The sequence below is a fragment of the Fukomys damarensis genome, unplaced genomic scaffold (assembly GCF_012274545.1).
Source record: "Fukomys damarensis isolate Sample0158 unplaced genomic scaffold, DMR_v1.0_HiC HiC_scaffold_9, whole genome shotgun sequence".
Lineage (NCBI taxonomy): Eukaryota > Metazoa > Chordata > Mammalia > Rodentia > Bathyergidae > Fukomys > Fukomys damarensis.
In genome coordinates, this window is record NW_022900921.1 from 5,813,465 (window position 1) to 5,834,002 (window position 20,538).

General features: G+C 48.5%; 1 protein-coding gene across 1 annotated transcript in view; it reads right to left on the reverse strand.

Annotated features, from left to right (window-relative positions):
- The window catches only part of Glra1 (glycine receptor alpha 1), a 90,957-nt gene that overhangs the window by 22,508 nt on the left and 47,911 nt on the right, over nt 1-20,538 (reverse strand). Inside the window, 3 exon segments of the mRNA XM_033761581.1 lie at nt 749-886; nt 1,705-1,787; nt 3,399-3,622. Of these exon segments, the coding sequence (XP_033617472.1) occupies nt 749-886; nt 1,705-1,787; nt 3,399-3,622 (445 nt within the window).

A 20,538-nucleotide genomic window follows, 5' to 3' on the forward strand; every position in this document is an offset into this window, starting at 1 on the left:
TTCCTTCCTTCCCACTCACCCCCCCCTTTTATGATAGGATCTCTCTGTGTAGCCCAGGCTAGTCTTGAACTCTTGGTGATCCTCCTGCCTCAGCCTCTCTTGTGCTGAGATTACAGGCATGAACCACCACACGCAGCCTCCCCGCTTTTTTTTGGTGACCCTAAGAATTATGCTTTAGCTCTAAGACCACCTGCAAAGCCTCTGTATTGGAAGGTGTCTGGATTAGGGGACGTTATAGCTGCTTTGTTGCTGGGTGGGATTTGGTTGTTACGGGCCGGTCCCTGGGGGTGTGACCTGGAAGAGGGTCTCCTCCTGAGCGTTTTCCTTTACTGCTCTCTGCTGCCTGTCCACCATGAGGCAAGCAGCTGTCCTCCACCCAGCCCCTTCCATCATGCCGCCAACCATGCAGATGGAAACTTCTGAAACGTGAGCCGAACTAAAGCTCCTCCTCTTTAAGCTGAGGGTATCAGGTGTTTTGTCTCAGTGATGAAGAAAGTGACAAAAAGCAGAGGGCCTCCCTCCGCTATGGGCTAGAGGACCCTCGCCGGCTTCCCTGGTAGTCACCTGTGCCCTAGGCTTATGCTGCGTACTCCAGGCTCACGGGAGAACGTTTGAGAGCTCCCTTCTGGTTCAGAAATCTGGACTCTTAACCATGAGGTGTAAATCCAGAGCTGCGCCCTCCCAGGCGCTTTGTAAGCTCTGTGGGATCAGTGACAAATAACGGTCCTGGCCGGCCGCACACACCCACCTGTGTTGTAGTGTTTGGTGCAGTACCGCAGGTCCTTCTCCTCCTTCAGGATGAACTGAGGCAGGGTTAGTCCGTCTGCCACCTGCACAGCTCCCTGCTCCTGCCACTCAAAGATGAGGTCATTCATGGTGTAGCCGACTGCGGGGGTCAGAAGAGGCAGCCGTCACCACCCAGGAGCGCTTGTGCGAACCTTCCGCACCCCGCGTGACGCCGGCTGTTTCCGTGTGCACAGCGTCCTTGCTAACCACCTCTGTCGGAGAGCAGCTCTGGGGGAACCACTCTATCGCACGCTGCCTTAGTGGGGGTACTGCTGGGAGCGGTGTGAGGTGCTCAGAGGTGACACAGCAAGGGCGGCGAGACTGCCCTAGGACTCTGGTGCTCCAGGGAGGGAAGGCAGGTGCAGACCTGGCTGCTGCTGGCTGTCCTGAGAGGCCATGCTCCACGGGGGAGCGTCTGCTAATTCCTGCCACCTAAATGCTTGGCCCCACTTCCCTGTACTTCTCAGTTAGTGAGACTTCTGCGGTTGCCCTGAAAGATAGGTGTCTCACATGCTCCAATCCTGGGGCGCAGCAACACCTCCCGGGCCCCTGCGCCCTCCTTCATGGCTGTAGCATTCTGTGTTCCTGACGTCACGCTCAGCGGTCACTGCCCTAGAATGGTTTGTGCAGCCAGCCGTCTGCCTCCTCTGCTCAGCGGAGCACCCGCCTCCTGGGGCGCCGGGATCTTGGCTGATTCAGACCCTCGCCCCCATTCCCAGTGAGCAGGGAGCAAGGCCTCTGAGGAGAATGCTGCTGGCTGCAAGGGTTGGGCCTCAGGCAGACAGCATCGTGGGTATTGTGTGTCTAAAGCATTTTTCTACAAGCAAAGCCCCCATCTAGATTTTGAGGGATCACGACAATGCCCTGGGTTCTGCCATGAGGGAGATTCTGCTGGTCCCAACTCATGTAGGGACTCACAGCTTTCCAGTTGCATGATACAGGTCTGGACGTCCATGGGGAAATTCTTCAGGTCCATAGGGCAGGCCAGGGTCAGCGTGATTCTGGGAAGAGAAGAGAGTTGGGTGGTGTTGGGCTTAGTGGAGCTGGGCCTCCCTTCTAGTTGTGGTCAGAACACCAGTTGTCTAGGTAGGGAAAGGAGGCCAGAGAGCAAGTGTTCACTGGTTCACTGAAGGAATAAAGAACCTTTCCGAGTTCCTGATGTGCAGACGGAGGCTCAGGGAGGTACGGCGTGTTGCCGAAAGTCACACAAGTCAGGGAAACTCTGGGCTTCTCCAGAGCTGTCTCTGGCAGGTTGCTGGGGTCCGGGGCCTGCCCCCCATCCTGGCCTTCTGAAGAGCTCTCGGGTGGAGGCAGTGGGGCTTTTAGCTGAGCTGCACCAGGCCTCGGGCACCCCAGGGGCACTGCCACTGGTCCTGGGCTCCTCAGAACTCATTCCAGGGGTCCCATGCCCACTGGCCATCCACGCACAGTGGACTCACATTCGGGTCATCCCAGAAAGGAGACGGTTTATTTTGGTTTGTTCAAACCTCGCTTCGGGCTGCAGCCTTACCTCGGGGCAGAGGGAGCTCCTTGGCACAATACCAGGCCTGGAGCTCAGGCTGGGATGCAAGGCTCCAGCTGGAAAGGCCTTGCCCACCTCAGGGTGCCTTGCTGCAGGCAATGGAGAAGAAAGCCTCTCAGATGGCCAGGCCAGCTCCCTGTTCAGATTGTGGGACTGCTTGGGGTGCAGAGAGGAGAGATCGGGGCTTGGCTGCGGTCACACAGCAGCCTGCTGGCCCAGCCAGGATTCAGAAACCTGTCTCCTAGAGGGTAGATTCCCAGGCCCAGTGGGGCTGGCTCACGAGCTTGGTGGCCAGAACTGAGCTCTCCCAGGCCAACCCCGTGCCCCAGGGCCCCTGGCTGGTGCTGTTCTGGTGGAACCTGGCTGCTGGCACCTTGTCACACGGGGCCCTTGCTGACCCCTGCTCCCTGCCGCTCTCACCGGCAGCTCTGGCTGTGCCCCTGAACCTAAAAGTCGGTGTAAGCCAGGGCAGGGGGTGGGAGGAGGAAGAGGGAGGCAAAGGAGAGGGAAGGGAGGAGCAGAAGGTGGGCAAAAGTAAAGGGAGAGCAAGTGCCACTGCGTCTTTGGAGGGAACCGCTCCAAAGTGGGGCCGCGCTCGCACTGGCACTGGGTTTCGTTCCCTGAAGTTGAAGGACTTTGGGGACGTGACCTTCGGCTGAGTTGGCCTCTGTCATGCCGCCCTGGGACCAAGCTTCGTGAAGGTAGGAAAATGGCCAGGGAGCAGTGCGATGGCCTTGGAGCCACAGATTAGATCTAGGTTCAGAACTAACTCCTGCAACTGCGGCGAGTTCTTTACATTTTCAGATAGATCTTCATGGGTCTAATCTGCAAATTGAGCACAGCAAAACCTACTTCCTGGGGTCAAAAGGAGGAGATACAGTCCATCCCTGCACCCAGCAGAGCCAGTGACTTCTCTGTGAACGGGCGCTGTTACTATGGCATGTGTGAGGCCACTGCTTCCGCCTCGGTTATGGGTCACAGTCTCCACGCCTAGGGGAGGCGATTAGGACCTAGGTGGTGGGGGGTGGCAGGAGACCGAATGCTGTGCCCCTCACCAGTGTCTGCAGGATGACCACAGCTAGGAGCTCACCTGATGCTGTAGAGGACATTCCCGTTCCGGGAGATCCTCAGCAGTTTGTTGTCCGTGGTGATCTCGTGGAAGTGGGCGCCCTTCTCGTTGGCAAAGAACAGGTCGGGCTTCCAGATGGAGTCCAGCATGGACGGGTCCAGGTCCAGAGAGTCGTCAGGGTATTCATTGTAGGCCAGGCGGGGGTCGTTCCACTGCTGCCGCAGGAAGATGTTGACTCTGTAGTCCTGCAGAGGGGACAGGGAGGTAGGGGGGCTGAGGCTCCACAGGAAGTGCGCCCCAGTTCCCTCCTGGTGGGGGTTCCCGGGACGGGATGGGGGGACCCCTGAGCACCCCGAATGCCTCCGTATATTCAAATCTGAGCTGAGGGCGTGGAAATGTTACTGTTTCTCTTTGAAGAAAGTTTAAAATCTAGTTCCGAGACTAACGTATACACCTGTTTTCATCCTCCTGCTAATCCTGCCAGGCTGGCTTCACGTTTTCAGAGATGAGAACAAACCTGTTACAGATAAAGTCAAAGCCCCGTTCGGACCCTCGACCCCAGGGGTACAGTTATTCTCATGCTCACTTTGGTTAGAGAGCTATGGATCTAGGTCGGTGGACGGAACACAAGGAGGAACCAAAAGCTGGTGTCTCAGCCTGCAGAGCACGCTGCTCAAAGACGGTGCTCTTCCCGAGCCGGAAGGAAGCGTTGCAGAAGAGTCCTAGAGTGTCCCTGCTGCTGCTGTGCTGCTGGTCCTGTGCTGCAGTCCCTGCCCCCCCTCACTCTCCTTGGTGCATGTCGGTTTGTTTGGGGAAGTTTAGCCATTGTCGTGGGGCTGCATCTGACTGGCAGCTGCCCCTCCAGGCGGTGCTGAGTTAACGTTTCTCTGAAGGGATCTCGTGTAGTTCTGTCCCTCAAAAAAGGTTTGCATAGAAGAAAGCAAGTTGGGAAATGTCAGTCTAGATGACATGCTGCTACTTTCTTTGTCTTTCTGTTTTTTTTTTGGTACTGGGCGTCGAACTCAGGACTTTGTACTTGCGAGGCAGGCGCTGAGCTAGATCCCTGGCTCTGCAGCGGCTTTTTTCATGGCAGAGCTGCTCAGAGCCTTTGACTGCTAGTGAGTTCCAAGAAGGAAGAGCAAGCGGGACTGTGCTCTGGTGGGTTTTGGCCCCAGTGCCCTTGTTCTGTGCACGATGGCGAACCTTCTACCGAGCACAGATCGAGGATCACTGTCCAGCCAGAAGTGTGCCCTACCCTCTCTGCCTTTTCTTTTTCCAAATGGAGAAAATGACGCTGGAGAGAAGGGAGACTGACTCAGGGTCACTGCGGCTACAGCAGCAGAGCTCACTGTGGCTCCGTGTCCCACCCCCCCCCTCCCGAGGGCTCCTTCCCTGGAGGAGCTGAGTGGTGCATTTCCATTCCCAGCCAGAGATGCAGTTAATGGTATGGCCAGGCCTCATGGCAGGAAACAGTAATGCTGTTAGGAAATATTTCATTAGGAATACCCAGTGTGGTGGTAGGTGCCTCTAAGCGCAGCCCTCTGGGAGGCTGAGGCAGGAGGATCACAAGTTCGTGCCCAGCCTGGGCAACTTATTAGCTTAGCAAGGCCCTGTCTTAAAATTAAAAAAAAAAAAAGTGTTGGGGATGTAGCTCATTGTGAAGGCGCTGGGTTCAGTCTCCGCTGCCAACACACACACACACACACGCACACACACGAACCTACACACATGCACGTGAAAGAAAGCTGGAAAAGAAAAGATGGGAAAAGAAAAAGAAATCGGTTTCATTAAGACAATCTGGGATCGTGAGTATTATGGCTGTACAAGAGAATTTGGAGTCTTATTTGTGTTTCCAAGGGCTCCTGTGTTGGACCTCCAGAAGGACCCATAGTTCCCCAAAGATCGATGGCCTCGTTCCAGCCCAACTTTAAAGGCTTTCGTTGAAGAAATAATCTCCACACATGGGAGCCTTCTGGCTCTCTTTCCCTGAGGGTGTCGTCTAAATGTGGCCATGCTGCGTTTTCTGTTGGACTTTCTAAATCCTCCCTCGTCTTTATCCATCATTAGTGAACGGAGAGCCCAGCCTTCACCCTCTCTCCCTCAGCCGGGCCCGACCCCTCCCATGGTGCCCACAGAAATATCGATAGCTTCAAAAAATGTCCCAAGGAATTTGGTAGGATTTTTCTACGATTTAATTGCAGCCTCTCCCTCCAGCCCCATGGAGAGTGAGTGACACTTGGGCTCATCACCGCGTGCCTTCTAGTCCCAGGGTGGAGGGAGAACTCAAGGCCAGGTCTGGCTGTCACTCCTTCGTTTGTTTGTCTGTTTTGGGTACTGGGGATCGGGGATCGAACTCGGGCAGCGGAAGCTCCTTTGTTTTCCTTATGGATGATAACATACAGCTTGGAAGCAGCACCACCTGGTCAGGGGGTGCGAGCAGTCTCTCCTCGCACTCGGATTTTTAAATGAAATGTGTGTGTGTGTGCACACGTGTGTGCTTGGCCGAGGCACTGGGAAGTCACGTGAGAGTGAACAGACCGATGGGCAGGAAGCAGCCTTAGGTCCCCAAGACCCAGCTGCACTTGTGACGCTGTGGCTGGTGACAGAGACTGCAGGAAGCTGAGAAGGAACACAGACAGTGGCGTTCCTTAAAATGGCCTGGGCGGCTGCGAGCACCTGGCTAGATATGGTCACATACGTTTCATCTTCGCCAAAGCCCTGCAAGCAAACATTCAGACTCCCACGGTGAGGGTAGGGAAAGGGCTTTGGGAAGGCTGAGACCCTGGGTGGGTGAGAGGCCGGGCTAGCGGGCTCTTGTGCCCGCGTAACTTGGGTGTGGAGATGCAATTCTGTCCCTTGTCCTCATTGCCCTGGCAAATTCTGCCTGTGCAGCTTAAGCCTCCAGGGCTCCTGTGTCTCCCAGGCTTTCTCCCTTCCTGCTTGGAGTGCGAGGGAATCCCCGGTCATTTCATGGAGCCCTTCCTCACTGCGTGGGTCTGATCTCCTCACGTCGGTGGGCAGCAGGTTCAAGGGTGGACCCGACCTCGTGTTTCTTCTGTACCGTTCCATCTACCAAGACAGTCAGTGCATCTAGGAGCTACCAGTGCTCAGGAGAAGGAGGAGGAGGCAGAATCAGAAAAAGCAAGAGCAGATGGGCCTTCCTCATCTGTACCCAGAGAGACCGAGACCCACAAGACAAAACACCTTTTTTTTTTGTGGTACTGGAGATCAAACTCGGATCCTTGCGCTTGCGAGGCAGGCCACTGAACTGCTGAGCTAAATCCCCGGCCCTAAACACCTTTTTTTGTTTTGTTTTGTTTGTTTTTTTGAAATCAAATCTCTCTACGTAGTTCAGGCTGGCCTTGAACCCACTATGTAGCCCAGGCTGGTCTGGAACTCATGGTGATCCTCCTGCCTCAGCCTTCAGAGTGCTGGGAGTAAGACATGTGCCACTTTGCTTGGTGAGAAAAACATTTTCTAAGGGTCACACAGCAATTCAGCAAAGGACCTGGCTTAGAAACTGGCTGTGCTTCTCTAGTGATTACCATGAGAAATAGGATATATGCTCTCCAAGAACCGTTCTAAATGCAACAGCTGAGTGGAATTAGTGCCCCCCCCCCACCAGCACCATTAGCTAAGGAGCTATTATGTGCCAGGTGGTGTTCTCGGTGCTGGGGAATCGGCTGAAGATGAGAACGCTGCATTTGTTTAGCCACAGAGCCTGGTGTGCACCGATGGTACCACGTAGAGGTGAAGGCTCTGGCAGGGGCTATGTGCAGGGTGCTGGGGGTGCAGAACAGCTGCGCCCCACCTGGACGTGCAGTGGGGATGCGGCATTCCAGGCACCAGTGCTGTGTTTGGGGGAGACCAGCTGTGGTCGGGCCATAGGAAAGTCGAGCATATGGCGCTCAGGAAAGACTGGCCAGTCCTTGTCTACGGAGAGCGGGAGGAGCGCACCGGGCCCCCCAAGCTGTGTTTGGATGGTGCCCTGACAGTGATGCGAAGCCTCTGGAGAATTTTAAGTCGGGATGGATTTTAGTCTGCTTGCATTTGATGACGGATATTTGAGAATGTTATTTTTTCTTACTGCATGAGTAGTGCATGCTGACTGTAAAGAGAACACACGTGTGCATCCTCCATGAGAAGAAAACAGAGCCTGTAGGGTGTCCTACGAAATGACCAATGCCAAGTCGGAGCAGGAGCCCGGGGCGTGCTCAGTGTCCGCAGGGGCTCCACGCCTTCCGTGGGCGTCCACCGGCTCCTCCTCCTGCAGGCGCTACCCAGCCATTGGCTTTCTCCTCGAGTCGGTGGACACCAGTGGGAAATGCGGTTCAGAACAGATTGGTGCACGCGTGTAACAGGCTGAGAGCTGGGTGCGGTTTTGCTGACAGCCTCTCTCTTCTGTTGGTCCGTGTGCGACATGCTGGGGGCTCATGTTTAAGTTCAGGAGCCAGAGGACGGCCTCCCGCAGCTGGCGTTTTACATCTCAGCCTCTCAAAGGCGGCCCACGAACCTGGGCCAGGGTCTGGTCCAGTGGTTTTCAGGGCCGACACGCCCATCCTGCCTCAGAGATCCTGGTTTCCGGTACTGAATAGCCACTGCCTTGCACATCCGGTTAAATTAGACCATTAACACATCATTCATGTCACCTGCAGTTGGGTCTGTCCTTCCCCATTGTGTCAAATTGTGACTTCTAACCAACTCCTCTAAATCCAGTACTGCCGTGAAACAGGAAGCGTGGAGGTTTTTTCTTTTTTCCCGTGCTGAGACTCGAACCCAGGGCTTCAACCATGTGAGCTATATTCCCAGCCCTTTATTATTATTATTATTATTGTTATTTTTTTGGTGCCGGGGATCAAACTTGGGTCCTTGTGTTTGAGACGCAGGCAGCAGAACCACGGAGCTAAATCCCCAGCCCTCCCGGCCCTTCAGATTTTGTTTTGAGACAGAGGCCCACTAAGTTCCCCAGCCTGGCTTCGAACTTGCGCTCTTCTTGCCTCAGCCTCCTGCATAGCTGGCCACGCCCCACGGCCCCTGGCTCGTGGAGTGTTGTAATGGGAAAGAGTTAGGAGAATGGGGGAGAGTGTGGGTGGGAAGGGCTGTGGAAGGTGAGAGGCTGCCCACTGCAGTCAGAACCAAGACATGGAGCCAAGAGGTGGGCAGAAGAACTTTTGAAGTCCCTGCTGCTCTCAAAGGGAGAGCTCTCCTCCACACTCAGTCTGCCTCGGTAAACATTTATCAGGCTGAGTCAGGTACAGTGAGGGTAGGGGCAGAAGGTTTTGGTTTCTACACTAACAGATCTCAAATTATCCAGCGGGTGAGGTAAAACTTGGTCCGGAATATGAGCCATTGGAAATGCAGGGTGCTAGGGGTCGTAAGAGGTTCAGACACGCCGGGACTACATGCGGCTCTCGGGTCACAGGCATCAGCCTGGATGCATTGTAAGGACCTCTAGGACAGAAGATGGCATCTGAAAGGGCCCATTTCAGTTTGTCCCGTCCTCCTGAAGTTGGCATCTCTAGATCTGGTGGTGTTCTGAGATACGAACAATACCTGTTTTCTTTTTTTTTTGTGCTGGGAATCGAACTCAGGACCTTGAGCTTGCAAGGCAGGCAGCAGCACCACTGAGATAAATCCCTGGTTTTACCAGGAAGGGGGTCAGTGGTGTGTGAAGTCCACCAGAGGTGAGGCAGAGAAGCTTAGAGCCGGGTCTGATATGAGGACCAGGGTCATAGCTTTGGACAATTTAAAATTAAGATGAGGAGCACTGGGAGTAAAAGGAATCTCATGCGTTAAGAATAGCAAAAGCAGGAGGCGGGGGGTGTGTAGCTCTGTGGTGCTGCCGCCTGCCTCGAAAACGCGAGGACCCGAGTTCAATCCCGGGTACCAAAAAAAATAAAAGCAGAAGTGTACAAGCAGGGCCCTTGGGGCTCTGTTCTCTTTGACCATAGCTGGCATAGGACCTACTGATTTACCAGGCACCATGTCCAAGGATGGCTTATTTTATCCTTAAGATAACCTCATGGATGAACATTTCCCGCCTAATATATGGCTGAAGCTGGGCTCGGGCAGATACGTACTTTGTCCACGTTCCACAGATGTTAAAAGGGGGGCTGGAATTTGAACTTGACTCGTCTGATTGGAAGAGGTTCACGCTCCCAGCCACAGTGCCTTGATAGCACTATAAAATGAGTTGATTTGAGACTTTGTTTGGCTTTTATTCAGTCAGTAATTGGGCACCAGCGGAAACTTATGTGGTGGAGTAACGTCACGGTTTAGCTCCAGCAGGAACTGGGTGCTGGGGCGGCCACGGGAGTGCGAGTGACAGAAAACAGCCACAGGGAGATGGGTGGGAGGCTCTAAACTGGGGTGGTGGAATGGGGACTGGGTGTAGGTGGGAGAATCCTGGTTCTTCATCGTCATCCTCTTTGCTACTTGCATCACCAACTATCATGACTAGAAAGAACTGTGGAGACTTCTGTCTCAAATTCTGCATTTTACACATGGCCCAGAGAAGAAAAATGACTTTTCTGGGCTTCACAGAAATCCAGTGCCTTTGGCAGAATGAGCGCGCAGTGGTGGCCGCAGCCCGCTTATCTCACTGTCCACCTTTTGAGGTAGCTGCGCTGCCAGGAGTTGAGGAACTCTGGCGGCGGGGGTGTTGGGGTGGGGGACCCGCCATCAGCAAGGTGGAAGGAGAAGTTCCAGCACGGGGTGGCTCTGGGGTCTGGGGTTAAGATGCACAAGGGCGGGACCAGTCTGCGAAAGACCAGGGCCAGGGGGGCACAGGCAGAGGGAGGCCGCTGAGGCTTGGTTTCCTGGTTGGTATCCTTCTTTCCCTGCATTTTCCCAGGCCTCTGGGAGGTGCTACGGATGAAAGAGTCACACGCGTTACCTGCAGCTTTGGTGCCTTGGCCTCAGCCTTCTCCTGACCCGTTGGACGCATTGCCTTGCTCATTTGGTGCATGTAGGGTTTACTAAGCCCTACCTGAGGTCCAGGTACTATCTAAGTGCTTTACAGGAAACATCTCACCAAATAAACAGAATTCTGTAGAAAACTGAGGCCTTGGGGTATTAAGTGCTGAGTCTAAAGTTAGTGACAGATCTGAGATTTGACCCCAGGACAGTTTGACTCCAAAGTCCTGTGCTTTTCAGTAGTATGCTGTAGTGGCTCCTATTATAAATAATTTGTATTTGAATTTGCTGCTCTTTTACTTTTCTCTTTTTTAATTTTAATTTTTTATTAGTACGTGTTTGTAGTACGTGATGATCACATTCCCCATGGGGAGTTGTTGCATGTACGTAAGACACTTTAATTCCTTTTTATCTCCTTTCCCTCTACTCCCCGCTCCAACCATCTCTTGATTGCCTTCCCATTTGCAAAAGATCTGTCTCCCTATTTCCTATCAACTGTCTTTTAACCTATCTTTTACCTTGCTCTTTATCTGTATTTTGGATTTCCCATATGAGAGGAAGCATGTGATAGTTAAACCTCTGTGTCTGGTTTGTTTCACTTAACATTGTAGTCTCCAGGTTCATCCATTTCCCCAGAAATGACTTAAGTCTGTCCTTTATGGCAGAAGAGTTCTCCACTGTGTGTAAATACAACATTTTATTTATTTATTTATTTTTGGTAGCGGGGATTGAACTTGGGACCTTGCGCTTGCAAGGCAGGTGGTGGAACCGCTGGGCTAAATCCCCAGCCCTCACATTGTCTTTTTCTACGCAACTGTTGATGGACACATTGGTTGCTTCTAAGATTCAGCTATTATGACTGTGCTGTTTTAAACGTGGGTGTGTGTGGATCACTGTTATATGGGTCTTTATGTATTTATTTATTTATTTTTGGAGGATTTCTAGAAGAAGAAAAGCTGGAATAGACTTCCTTGTTTTAGTTTTTTGAGGAATTTACATAATTTTTGCTCTAGTTCACACTCCTCCCAGTAGTGTAAAGGGCCCTTTTCCCAACAGCTTTGCTAGCATTTGCTCTTATTTGATTTCTGTCCTCATTTGCCCTACTGTTTGCCATTGGTGAACTGGAAGTCTGTCCTTGTGTCTTGCTTAAGTGTTTTCTCATTTTTATTTTTGTTGTCGGACTGTCCTTGGTTTAATCTCTGGATTATCACCCAAATCTTCCTGATATAGTTGCGCCCTAGCTTCTGTGTCTCTAACGACCCACAGACATTCTCATCTTCATAACATCAGAGAAAACAGCTCATCAAATCAACCGCAATGCTTTACCCCAACTGATACAATCAGCAACATATTAAGATCAAGCACAACTATGACACTGACCACTGGTAGTAGTCACTAGTCTATCACCCTTAAATCATTTGAATTAAGTTGAAATCAAGAAGCAGTCCAGAACATGTCTGCCGTGAACAAAATTTCAATATAGTGTATTTACCATTTAATGGCTCAGACAGAGAGAGGATGCAAGACCCCTGATCTCATTTAGCTGATGGCTGAACCCCATCACGCTGACTGATCTCGGGCTGCAAGGCCCAGATTGAGTTCCCCAACCTTCTGAATGGTTGAACTCCACAACGTTCTATTACAGGTTTCCCACGCCCTTTCTTTAAAGATGTTCAAAGTTGGGAACTCAAAAAAATACCCTTGATGACCACCTCTGCCTCTGCAGAGTGGGTCCAAAGACTGGCACAGTCAGGAGGACTGAGAGTGTGGGGGGCGGGGCTTATGGGGGTTCAGGGACGCCTGCGCGGCTACCTTCCCTGCGCTTGAGCGATGGCGGCTGGGTCGGGAGCAGGCGTGGTTCTCCTTCCCGCGGTGGATCGGGGCCCCAGCCTACCTCCCGGCGCTTGAGCGATGGCCTCTTATTTGATTTCTGGATGATGGTTTTCTTTCTGGGGTGGAATCTCATGTGTCGAGAAGTGTGCTGTCGTTCTGTAGCCCATCTTTATAAGGGATGTGTTGCTTTTCTGGAACAGCTACTCAGATTCTGTCCTTGTGTTACCCTTCTATCTTCCGGTGTTGCCAATCACGTGTTGAGGAGGCATTCATGTGTGTTCGGGGTTCTACATGCCTCACTTATTTGTATGTTTAATTCTTTCCCTTAATTTGGAAATTTTCTGCTCTCGTTTCTGTAAACAGTTTTTTTTTTATGCCGTTGGTGCTGTCTTCTCATTTTTCACTAATTCCAGTTAATCCTAGATTAGTCTTCTTGGTATCACCTCGGAACTGTTCAATCCATTTTTCATGTTCTCTTATTGCTTTTAAGGTATCTGTGAATAATTGGTCTCTGACAGCAGCCCTGTCTTCTAGTTCTGACACTCTGTCTTCACACTGCTTTGCTGCCCCTACTTGCACTAGAATTTTTAAACTTCTGCATTTCTGTTTGGAGACTTTTCATGGATTCTAATTCTTTGCTAGACTGGTCATTCATGTTTTGCATTATTTTGTTTAGCTCAGCTAGCTTTTTGTTACTGTCTTCTGTAAACTTCCTGGCATTTTGTTTATTACATCCCGTCTCTATTTAATTATAACCTCTCTGAGCTCTCTGAGTACCTTATTGATCTGTTTCTTAATTTCCTCTTTTACCTTTTCAAACAATTCTGCTAGTGGGATTTGTTTTCCTTCCCTTCGATGCCTGAAGGATTGGGTTTGGGAAAATTGGCAATTTTTGGAAACAGTTTGTTGTCTTGTCTTCTCAATGTATCTATTTTTATTTGTTTGTTTTGTTTTGTGCTAAGGTTTGCTGGTGCTTGTAGTGGGAAGACCTTATGGTTCATATGGCGATCTCCTTAGTTAGTGTCTGTTTTTCAGAGATGCACTTTGGGCATGGCTAACTTTAGTCCTTTGCCTCTGTCCCAAGATCCAACCACCCCCATCAATTTGGGAGGGAAGAATTCAGAGTAATTGGCCCAACACCCACTTCTCTGGGAATGGACCATGGTATTGTTAATGACGTAAAGGTTATTGAGGTGTTGGAATAGAGAGAAAAACCATCAATAGCAACAACTATGCCACCTTGACAATAGCAAGTAAATCAACAACAATATTATCATCCAAGACAAAATGGATATTGACATATGGTAAGAACCAATAGTGTGCTGGCCTTCACTATGAAAAAGAGATCTATAATTATAGTATAAGCCCTAAGACAAACCAAATAGTGACATACAGTTAATATCTGCCAAATGCAACAACCGCATCTTCATTGACAATAGAAAAGAATTAAGAGTAACCACACAGAATTAACTATGTAAAGATTCATAAAACTTAATGATTATATGAGTTACCATTTATACTAGTAAAGACATAGGGGGTTAATAATGGCAGAATGAAAGAAGAAAAATTGGAAATATTGAACAGTGGAGGATGAAAAGAAGAGGGAGAAAGTGAGACAAAAGACCATATTAAAGAGTAGAAGGATATTAATAGTAATAGAGAAAAGTAATAGAAAATAATAAACAAGAAAAGGAAGATTTAAAAAAGGGAGAGAAAATATGGAGAATAAAAGAAAAGAAAAAATAAAAAGAAGAAAAAACAAAAAGGACAATTCTTAAACCAGTAAGGGGGGGGGCAGAGAGGAAAGAATCCAAAAATCAAAAGAAAATTTCTCTGTAATTTTGGATGATGGTTTTTCTCCAGGATCCTCACTTTTGGAATCATGTATGTTCAGGCTTTGTCTGCCAAGCTTCATGGCATGTGGGCTTGTGAGGCACCCCCTGTTCAGTGGCCGCTCCGTCTGTTTTCCCCAGGCTGTGGCAACCATCCGAGCCAAGGTGTGTCTGTGCCCACACTGGTGGGTGGGGAAAGTGATCAGACCTCAGGGCTGGGCTGGATGCAGCCAGCGGTGTGGAAGTTCATGAGGCCCAGCACTCGCTGACAGCATCTTTAGTCCCATCCCTTTCTAAGCACAGAACGTACAGCTCATGTCCTCCTTGGCCTGAGCACAGACCTCTCAGCTGTTCTATGTCTAGAGCTCACACTCTCTCTGCAACTGTCTTCTGTGGCTGTCTCCCAGCTAGTCAGTGCAGGTGGGCTACACTGGGAGCCCAAAGTGAAGTTGTTCTGTAGTTTTTCTGAGTCTCAGTCTGAAATGATCACCCTCTTTCTGAAGTGACTCCTGATGAAGCACTCTCTGGAGGTACGACAGGGACTGCACTGGTCCCCTCACTGGTGGTTGCCTGCCGAGCCCCCTCAGAGTAAAACCCCACACTCCTTTGGCAGTTCACAGTAGCCGTCCTTCGGCTCTTCTGGGGCCTGCATGGGCAGCTGGTCCATCACTTCTCCCTGTAGAGGTGGATTCTCCTTGGAAGCTGGGGTGAATTTCCAGACTTCTTCATTCCTTTTGTTTCTCTCTCTCTTTTGGTTTTTGTTTCTCTCTCTCTTTTTTTTCCATACCGGGGATCGAACTTGGGACCTTGTGCTTGTGAGGCTGGTGGCGGAACCACTGAGCTAAACCCCCAGTCCCTTCATTCCTTGTTTCTAGCTCATATGTGTCACACACACTGATCACGTTCACCACAGGGAATCTGTACCTCTATATCACACATAATTCTTTCTTTCCCCATTTACTTCCTCTCCCTTCATCCCTTCTCCGCTTCCCTATTTACAAAAGCTTTGCTTTTATTTTCCCCGTCAATTCTCTTTCTTCTCCTTTTCCCTTCCTTCCCTTTCCCCTCCCTAGACCGCCCACTCATTTCTCCACTGTGTCTGTCTCTCCAACTTCTCTCTCCGTTCCTTCTCGATTCCTGCAGATCTGCCTCTTCCCTTCTCCTCACCAAGTCGTCCCTTTCCAGGGGTCTGGAGAGGCTGACCTCACTGCCGATCGCTACGTTGCCCGCTTGCTTCCCCTGACTGGCTTTCAAAGTACCTGCACTTTAGAGTTTGCTTTTTGGGGTTTGGTGTGGAAGAGAAAATCCTTAACACCTTTGGATATGGATACTAAAAGCCCTAAAGGGTCAAGTTCCTACTACCAGTTATTTGTAGATGTAGAAATGATAACACTGCAAATAATAGTCACATCTTGGGCTGGGGATTTAGCTCAGTGACACCCCACCTGCCTCTCCAGTGCAAGGTCCTGAGTTCTGTCTCTAATACAGAAAAAAAAAAAAGTCACATATTGAGGCTTTACCACAGCAACGCTTTGTTAAGAGCATGTATGTGTTGTTTTATCTTCACAGTAACCCTGTGATTTGCATTCTACATTATTCTCATTTTACAGTTATGAAATCAAGGCATACAGAGGTTGAAATACCAACCCTGACATCACACTACTAGTCACTTCAAAGCTGGAATTTGAATCCAAGGTGTTCATGCCAGAGTCCAAACATTTAGTCACTGAGTCACTTGGGATCTCCCAGGGTTGCTTGAGCAATAGTTTCATGATACCTCAGTGGCATCAGGCACTGCCCCTGGCCACTGTTATGGATCTGTGGGTTTGTGATGCCCACAGTTAGCAGAAGTATGGTAAAGGGCATGGGACAGAAAGCTTCTTCCCTGGGTCTATCGTGCCTTTTTCTGGATTTGACCCAGGGTTCTGCCTCATTCTCTGTGTACACAGAGGTCCAGTCCTGGCTGACTCCCCAGATTCCTGCCTCTTGACTGTGGCTCCAGATGCCTCATTTGTGCCTTAAGCCTCTCCTAAGTCCGCACACTTCCTGGTGCATTCTCATTTCGATGTTACACGATCAGAGTACGTTTGTAGTAAAGAACAGGGCACAGTTTGGACCAGTGAAGGTGAGCATCTTCATTTGTCTTTTGGGGAACACTAGAGCCTGGAGTGAGTTTAGCAAGTATATAAAAATGCTAATAGCAGCACTTTTATTGGATGTCTAACATTGGCTGGAATTTTATATGTATTGTGTTTCTAAGCCTTTTGTCAACCTAGCATACTGTGTATTATATATATTTCATAGTAAAAGAAGGTGAAATTCAGTAAGGTTAAGACAGATGTTAAGTGTGTGTGTGTGCGTGCGTGTTTATACTGGGGATCGAACTCAGGACCTTGCTCTTGCGAGGCAAGTGGTGGAACCACTGAGATAAATCCCCGGCTCAATGTTAAGTGTTTTATCTAAGGTCACAGAGTCAGTCTTGGAGTATGTTGTGTAGATCTAGGACTTCTGGCTCCTAATTTTATTTACACACACACACACACACACACACACACACATATATATATTTTTTTGGTACAGGGGATGGAACTTGGGACCTTGCGCAGTTGTAAAGCAAGTGGCAGAAGTACTGAACTAAATCCCTGGCCCCCTAATTTTATATTCTTTTGATGATCACATGCTACCTTTCTGTTTCCTTTTTGTAAAAAAGTTTAAACCAAGTTCCATCTGCTTTAAAACTATTTAAAATATTTATTATCTTAAAATATTTTGTGATATTTAAAAATTAAATATTTACTACTTAAATAGTAAGATTTTATTAAATATTTAAATTACTTAATTAAAAATTAATTCAATATAAAATATAAAAAATTAAATCTTTTATTGGGTAAATAAGGCAGTATATGGAGCCCATGAGACAGATTGGTTCATAAATATTCTTACTGGCAGTGTCAAGTGGCGACCTTTGAACTGGGATATTGAACAGTGGGGTGGTTTGATAATTGGTTACCAAAGGATGTAAATTGAAAGGCACATGTTAACCTGAAAAGAGGAAAGATGACAGGTTCGGTACCAGGGACAGGAGTGAGTCATGGCAATAACAAACTTGGAAAAAGAAAATCACTGAGAAGGGTAAAATGATGTGCCCAATTCTCATCTCCTCCACAAAGAAAAGACCAAAACAACAAACAAGTAGCAACACTTTGAGGAAAGTGTCTAAGGGAGAACACTGGAATTCAGCAAGGGAGAGATGGAAACCCTGTAAGGCAGAGCTCAGGGTGGCAGCTGAGCCCCCTTTCTCTGTGACCTTGGCTTCCCAGTCAGGACCAGATTAGAGCCCAGAGGGACTCCCCGTTGTAGGGGAAAGGTAAGCAGGAGATCTCCAGAAACCCTCATTACTGCTGCAGTCACCTATAATCCTAGCTGCAGGAGAGTCCACAGCCCTTGCTGGTCTGGAGCCCATTTTCGGGAGGTTCCTGGAGTCTATGTGGCTGCAGTTCTTCAAAGAAGAGACTCACACAGTGTCCTTCTCATGCTGTAGATTCCAAGTGGGTGCAGGACACCATCTTGAGAATGGACCCCCTGCTGAAGAACATCCTGCCTGAGAGAATAGTGGCTGCTGTACCTCCTCCTCTCTGAAGCCCCACTGTCATTCCACCGTGGTCACACAGCTGACTGTAATGCTGTGATCCCGGCCTGACCCAGTGGCACAGTTGATGTTGCCACCCAAGCCCATGTAGCACCCTGTTCCTCAAGGAATAGGTGATCCATCAGAGCATGAAGGCTACTCCTGAGGCGAGGGAATCTGCCACCATGTCTGCTGCCCCCGAATGACCAGCCCATCTGACAGTTTCCCACTTTGGCTGCCCAGAATACCTGCAGCCTAGGCCACTGAGGCACTTGCAGGCACCACTGACATTGGCTACAGCTGACACAATCACACAGAGACTACATTCTTGAGGTCTCCCAGAAAGCCAGGCATTTAGCTCAGTTGCACCATGCCTGCCTCATAAGCTCAAGGTCCTGAGTTCGACCCCCAGTATGGAAGAAAAAAAAAAAAGATACAAAGTCTCCCAGAACCAAAGCCAAAGCACCCTACACAACTGCTAACCCATCCACAAGAAAAAGTCCCTATAAAAGCTACTCCATAAAATTGGAGGAGGTCACTGTTCTAACAATGTTCACATATCAATGTAGAAGCATGGAACATGAAAAAGTGAGGAAACATGTCACTTCTAAAGGAACACAACAATTATCTAGTAATAGGCTCCCAAAGAAAAAGAAATAAACAAAATTCCTGAAAAGATATTAAAAATAATCATTAAAAAAAATCTCAGCAAGATATAATAGAATTAAGATAGGTAATTCAACATAATCAGGAAAACAATTTATGATCTGAGAAATGAAATGAGAAGTTCAATAGAGAGGTAAGTATAAGAAAGAGCCAGACAGAAGTTTTGGAGTTGAAAAAGTCAGTGAATGAAATAAAAATACAGTAGAGAGCCTCAATAGCCAAATACAATGGACAGGAAAATTTGTGGACTCAAAATAGAAGAAAAAAAAAAAGAAAGAAGAAAGAAAATCTATAGAATTTGTGGGACTAAATGTGGAAAAAAATATCTGCATTATGGAAATTTCAGGAGAGGAAATGGAAAAAGGGATAGAAAACCCTGTAACAAAATGATAGCTGAAATCTTCAGGTCCTGAGATAGACATGGAAATCCAGATCCATGAAGCACAAACATCTCCAACTCCCCTCAAAACAGTCATTCCTGAGGCATGTTATAGCCACACTGTCAAAAGTGAAAAATAGAGAACTCTATAACATTCTCAAGATAAAATTGTCAAGTCACATATAAGGGAATCCACATTAGGCTAACAGTAGATTTCCCATCATTCGAAGAGACAATGACTTGACAAATTCAAAGTGCTGAAACAAACTTGGAAATGTGAAAAGTAAGATCACCCCTTATTAATTAGTTAAATTAATAACAGAGATTTTTTTTTTTTTTTTTTTGGTACCGGGGATCAAACTTGGGTTCTGTGCTTGTGAGGCAGGCAGGTGAATCACTGAGCTAAATCCCCGCAATAACAGAGATGAATATGCCACAGAGGAATTCGGAGAAGCCCAGCATCAGCCGCAGTGATCTGTTTGTAATCTCAATGATTATGTTATGGATTTCAATTTAATAAGTGGAATCCCTATTATTATTATTTTTGGTACCAGGGATCAAACTCGGGTCCTTGCACTTGCAAGGCAGGTGGCGGAACCACCGAGCTAAATCCCTGGCCCCTACAGTCCTTATTTTTTGGTTGTGTCTCATTTAGAGAGCTACTTTATAAACTTGTGCGAATTTATTCTGTAGTACAAGAAAGGGCACTTGAAGAAGCAGGAACTTGGCAGTTGGTAACTGGCCGTTATCTGGGGGATAATGTCACTGTGTCTGGAGGAGCACCAACTTTTTTGTCTCTGGAGGGAGGTTATCACTGTGCTGAGACAAGCATGGTGTCTTAGATCTCTTGCCCTCTGGCCTGGATAAAACTTCCCTCAAGATGATGATCTGTCTCCCCTTCTTCTAGTTCTGTGTATTACAAAAGCAACTTCTGCTTGGCTTTTCTGGTATCTGGATAGTGGCAGGGAGCTTTACAATTGTTAGAAAGAAAAGCCCGCTTGTAAACAGAAACAACTCAGCAGTCTTCTTTGCCCACCTCAGTCTTTTGTGGGTTTGTTTGTCAAAATCCAGCTTTCCTGAATTGGGTGTGGTGGGGAGCTACCCTCTGGGCTGTGGTAAATTCGAGACTGTGACGCCTCCCTTGGTGCAGTATCAGGAAGGAATCTTGCAGCAGACCATACCATGCATTGGCATAACCTGTTTCCTGCCTATTAATGGAATAGGCAGAGTGCTCTCTCCTCTACCTGTTTCTTAGTTTTCTGTTCACCCAGGCCTTTGGGCAGTGCTGAGCTGTATCTAATGGAATAGTATTTAATGGACTTTATCTTGGATCTCCAAACTCAAGAGGATGGAAGCAACCGAATTCAAGCTATGTGGAAAGACAGAGTGTAATGGAAAAAGCAACAGCAGCAACACATCCTCTCAGCAAACCAGTCCCACAAAATAGCCAGAAATAAATGTACTAAGAAATGGATTAGTTGTATATGAGGTGTGATAAAAATACAGCGAATGTTTAAATTAAAAATTTAAAAATGTATTACAGTCAAAGGCACATTGCGGTGAATTTTCCTCGAAACACCCTCCCTCACTTCAAGCATACTGATCTCGTTGTTCCTGGCAATTTCTGAAGCAGTTCTGGAGTCCTCTTTTGTGAGTGTCTTTTTTATGGCTGCCTCAGTCTTCTGAAGTGATTCAAGAACATTACGGTAGTTTTTGTCAAATAAAAGCACTACAGTGTGTCCTCAGCCACCTAATTATTCACTGGATCTGGCACTGTGTGACCTTTGGCTCTTACTCAAAGTCAAAATGACCATGAGAGGCAAATGTTTCGAATCCACTCAGGACATTGCGGCAGCTGCAACAGTGCAACTAAAGACGCACAAGTGGGCTTCCAGAACTAATTCAGAA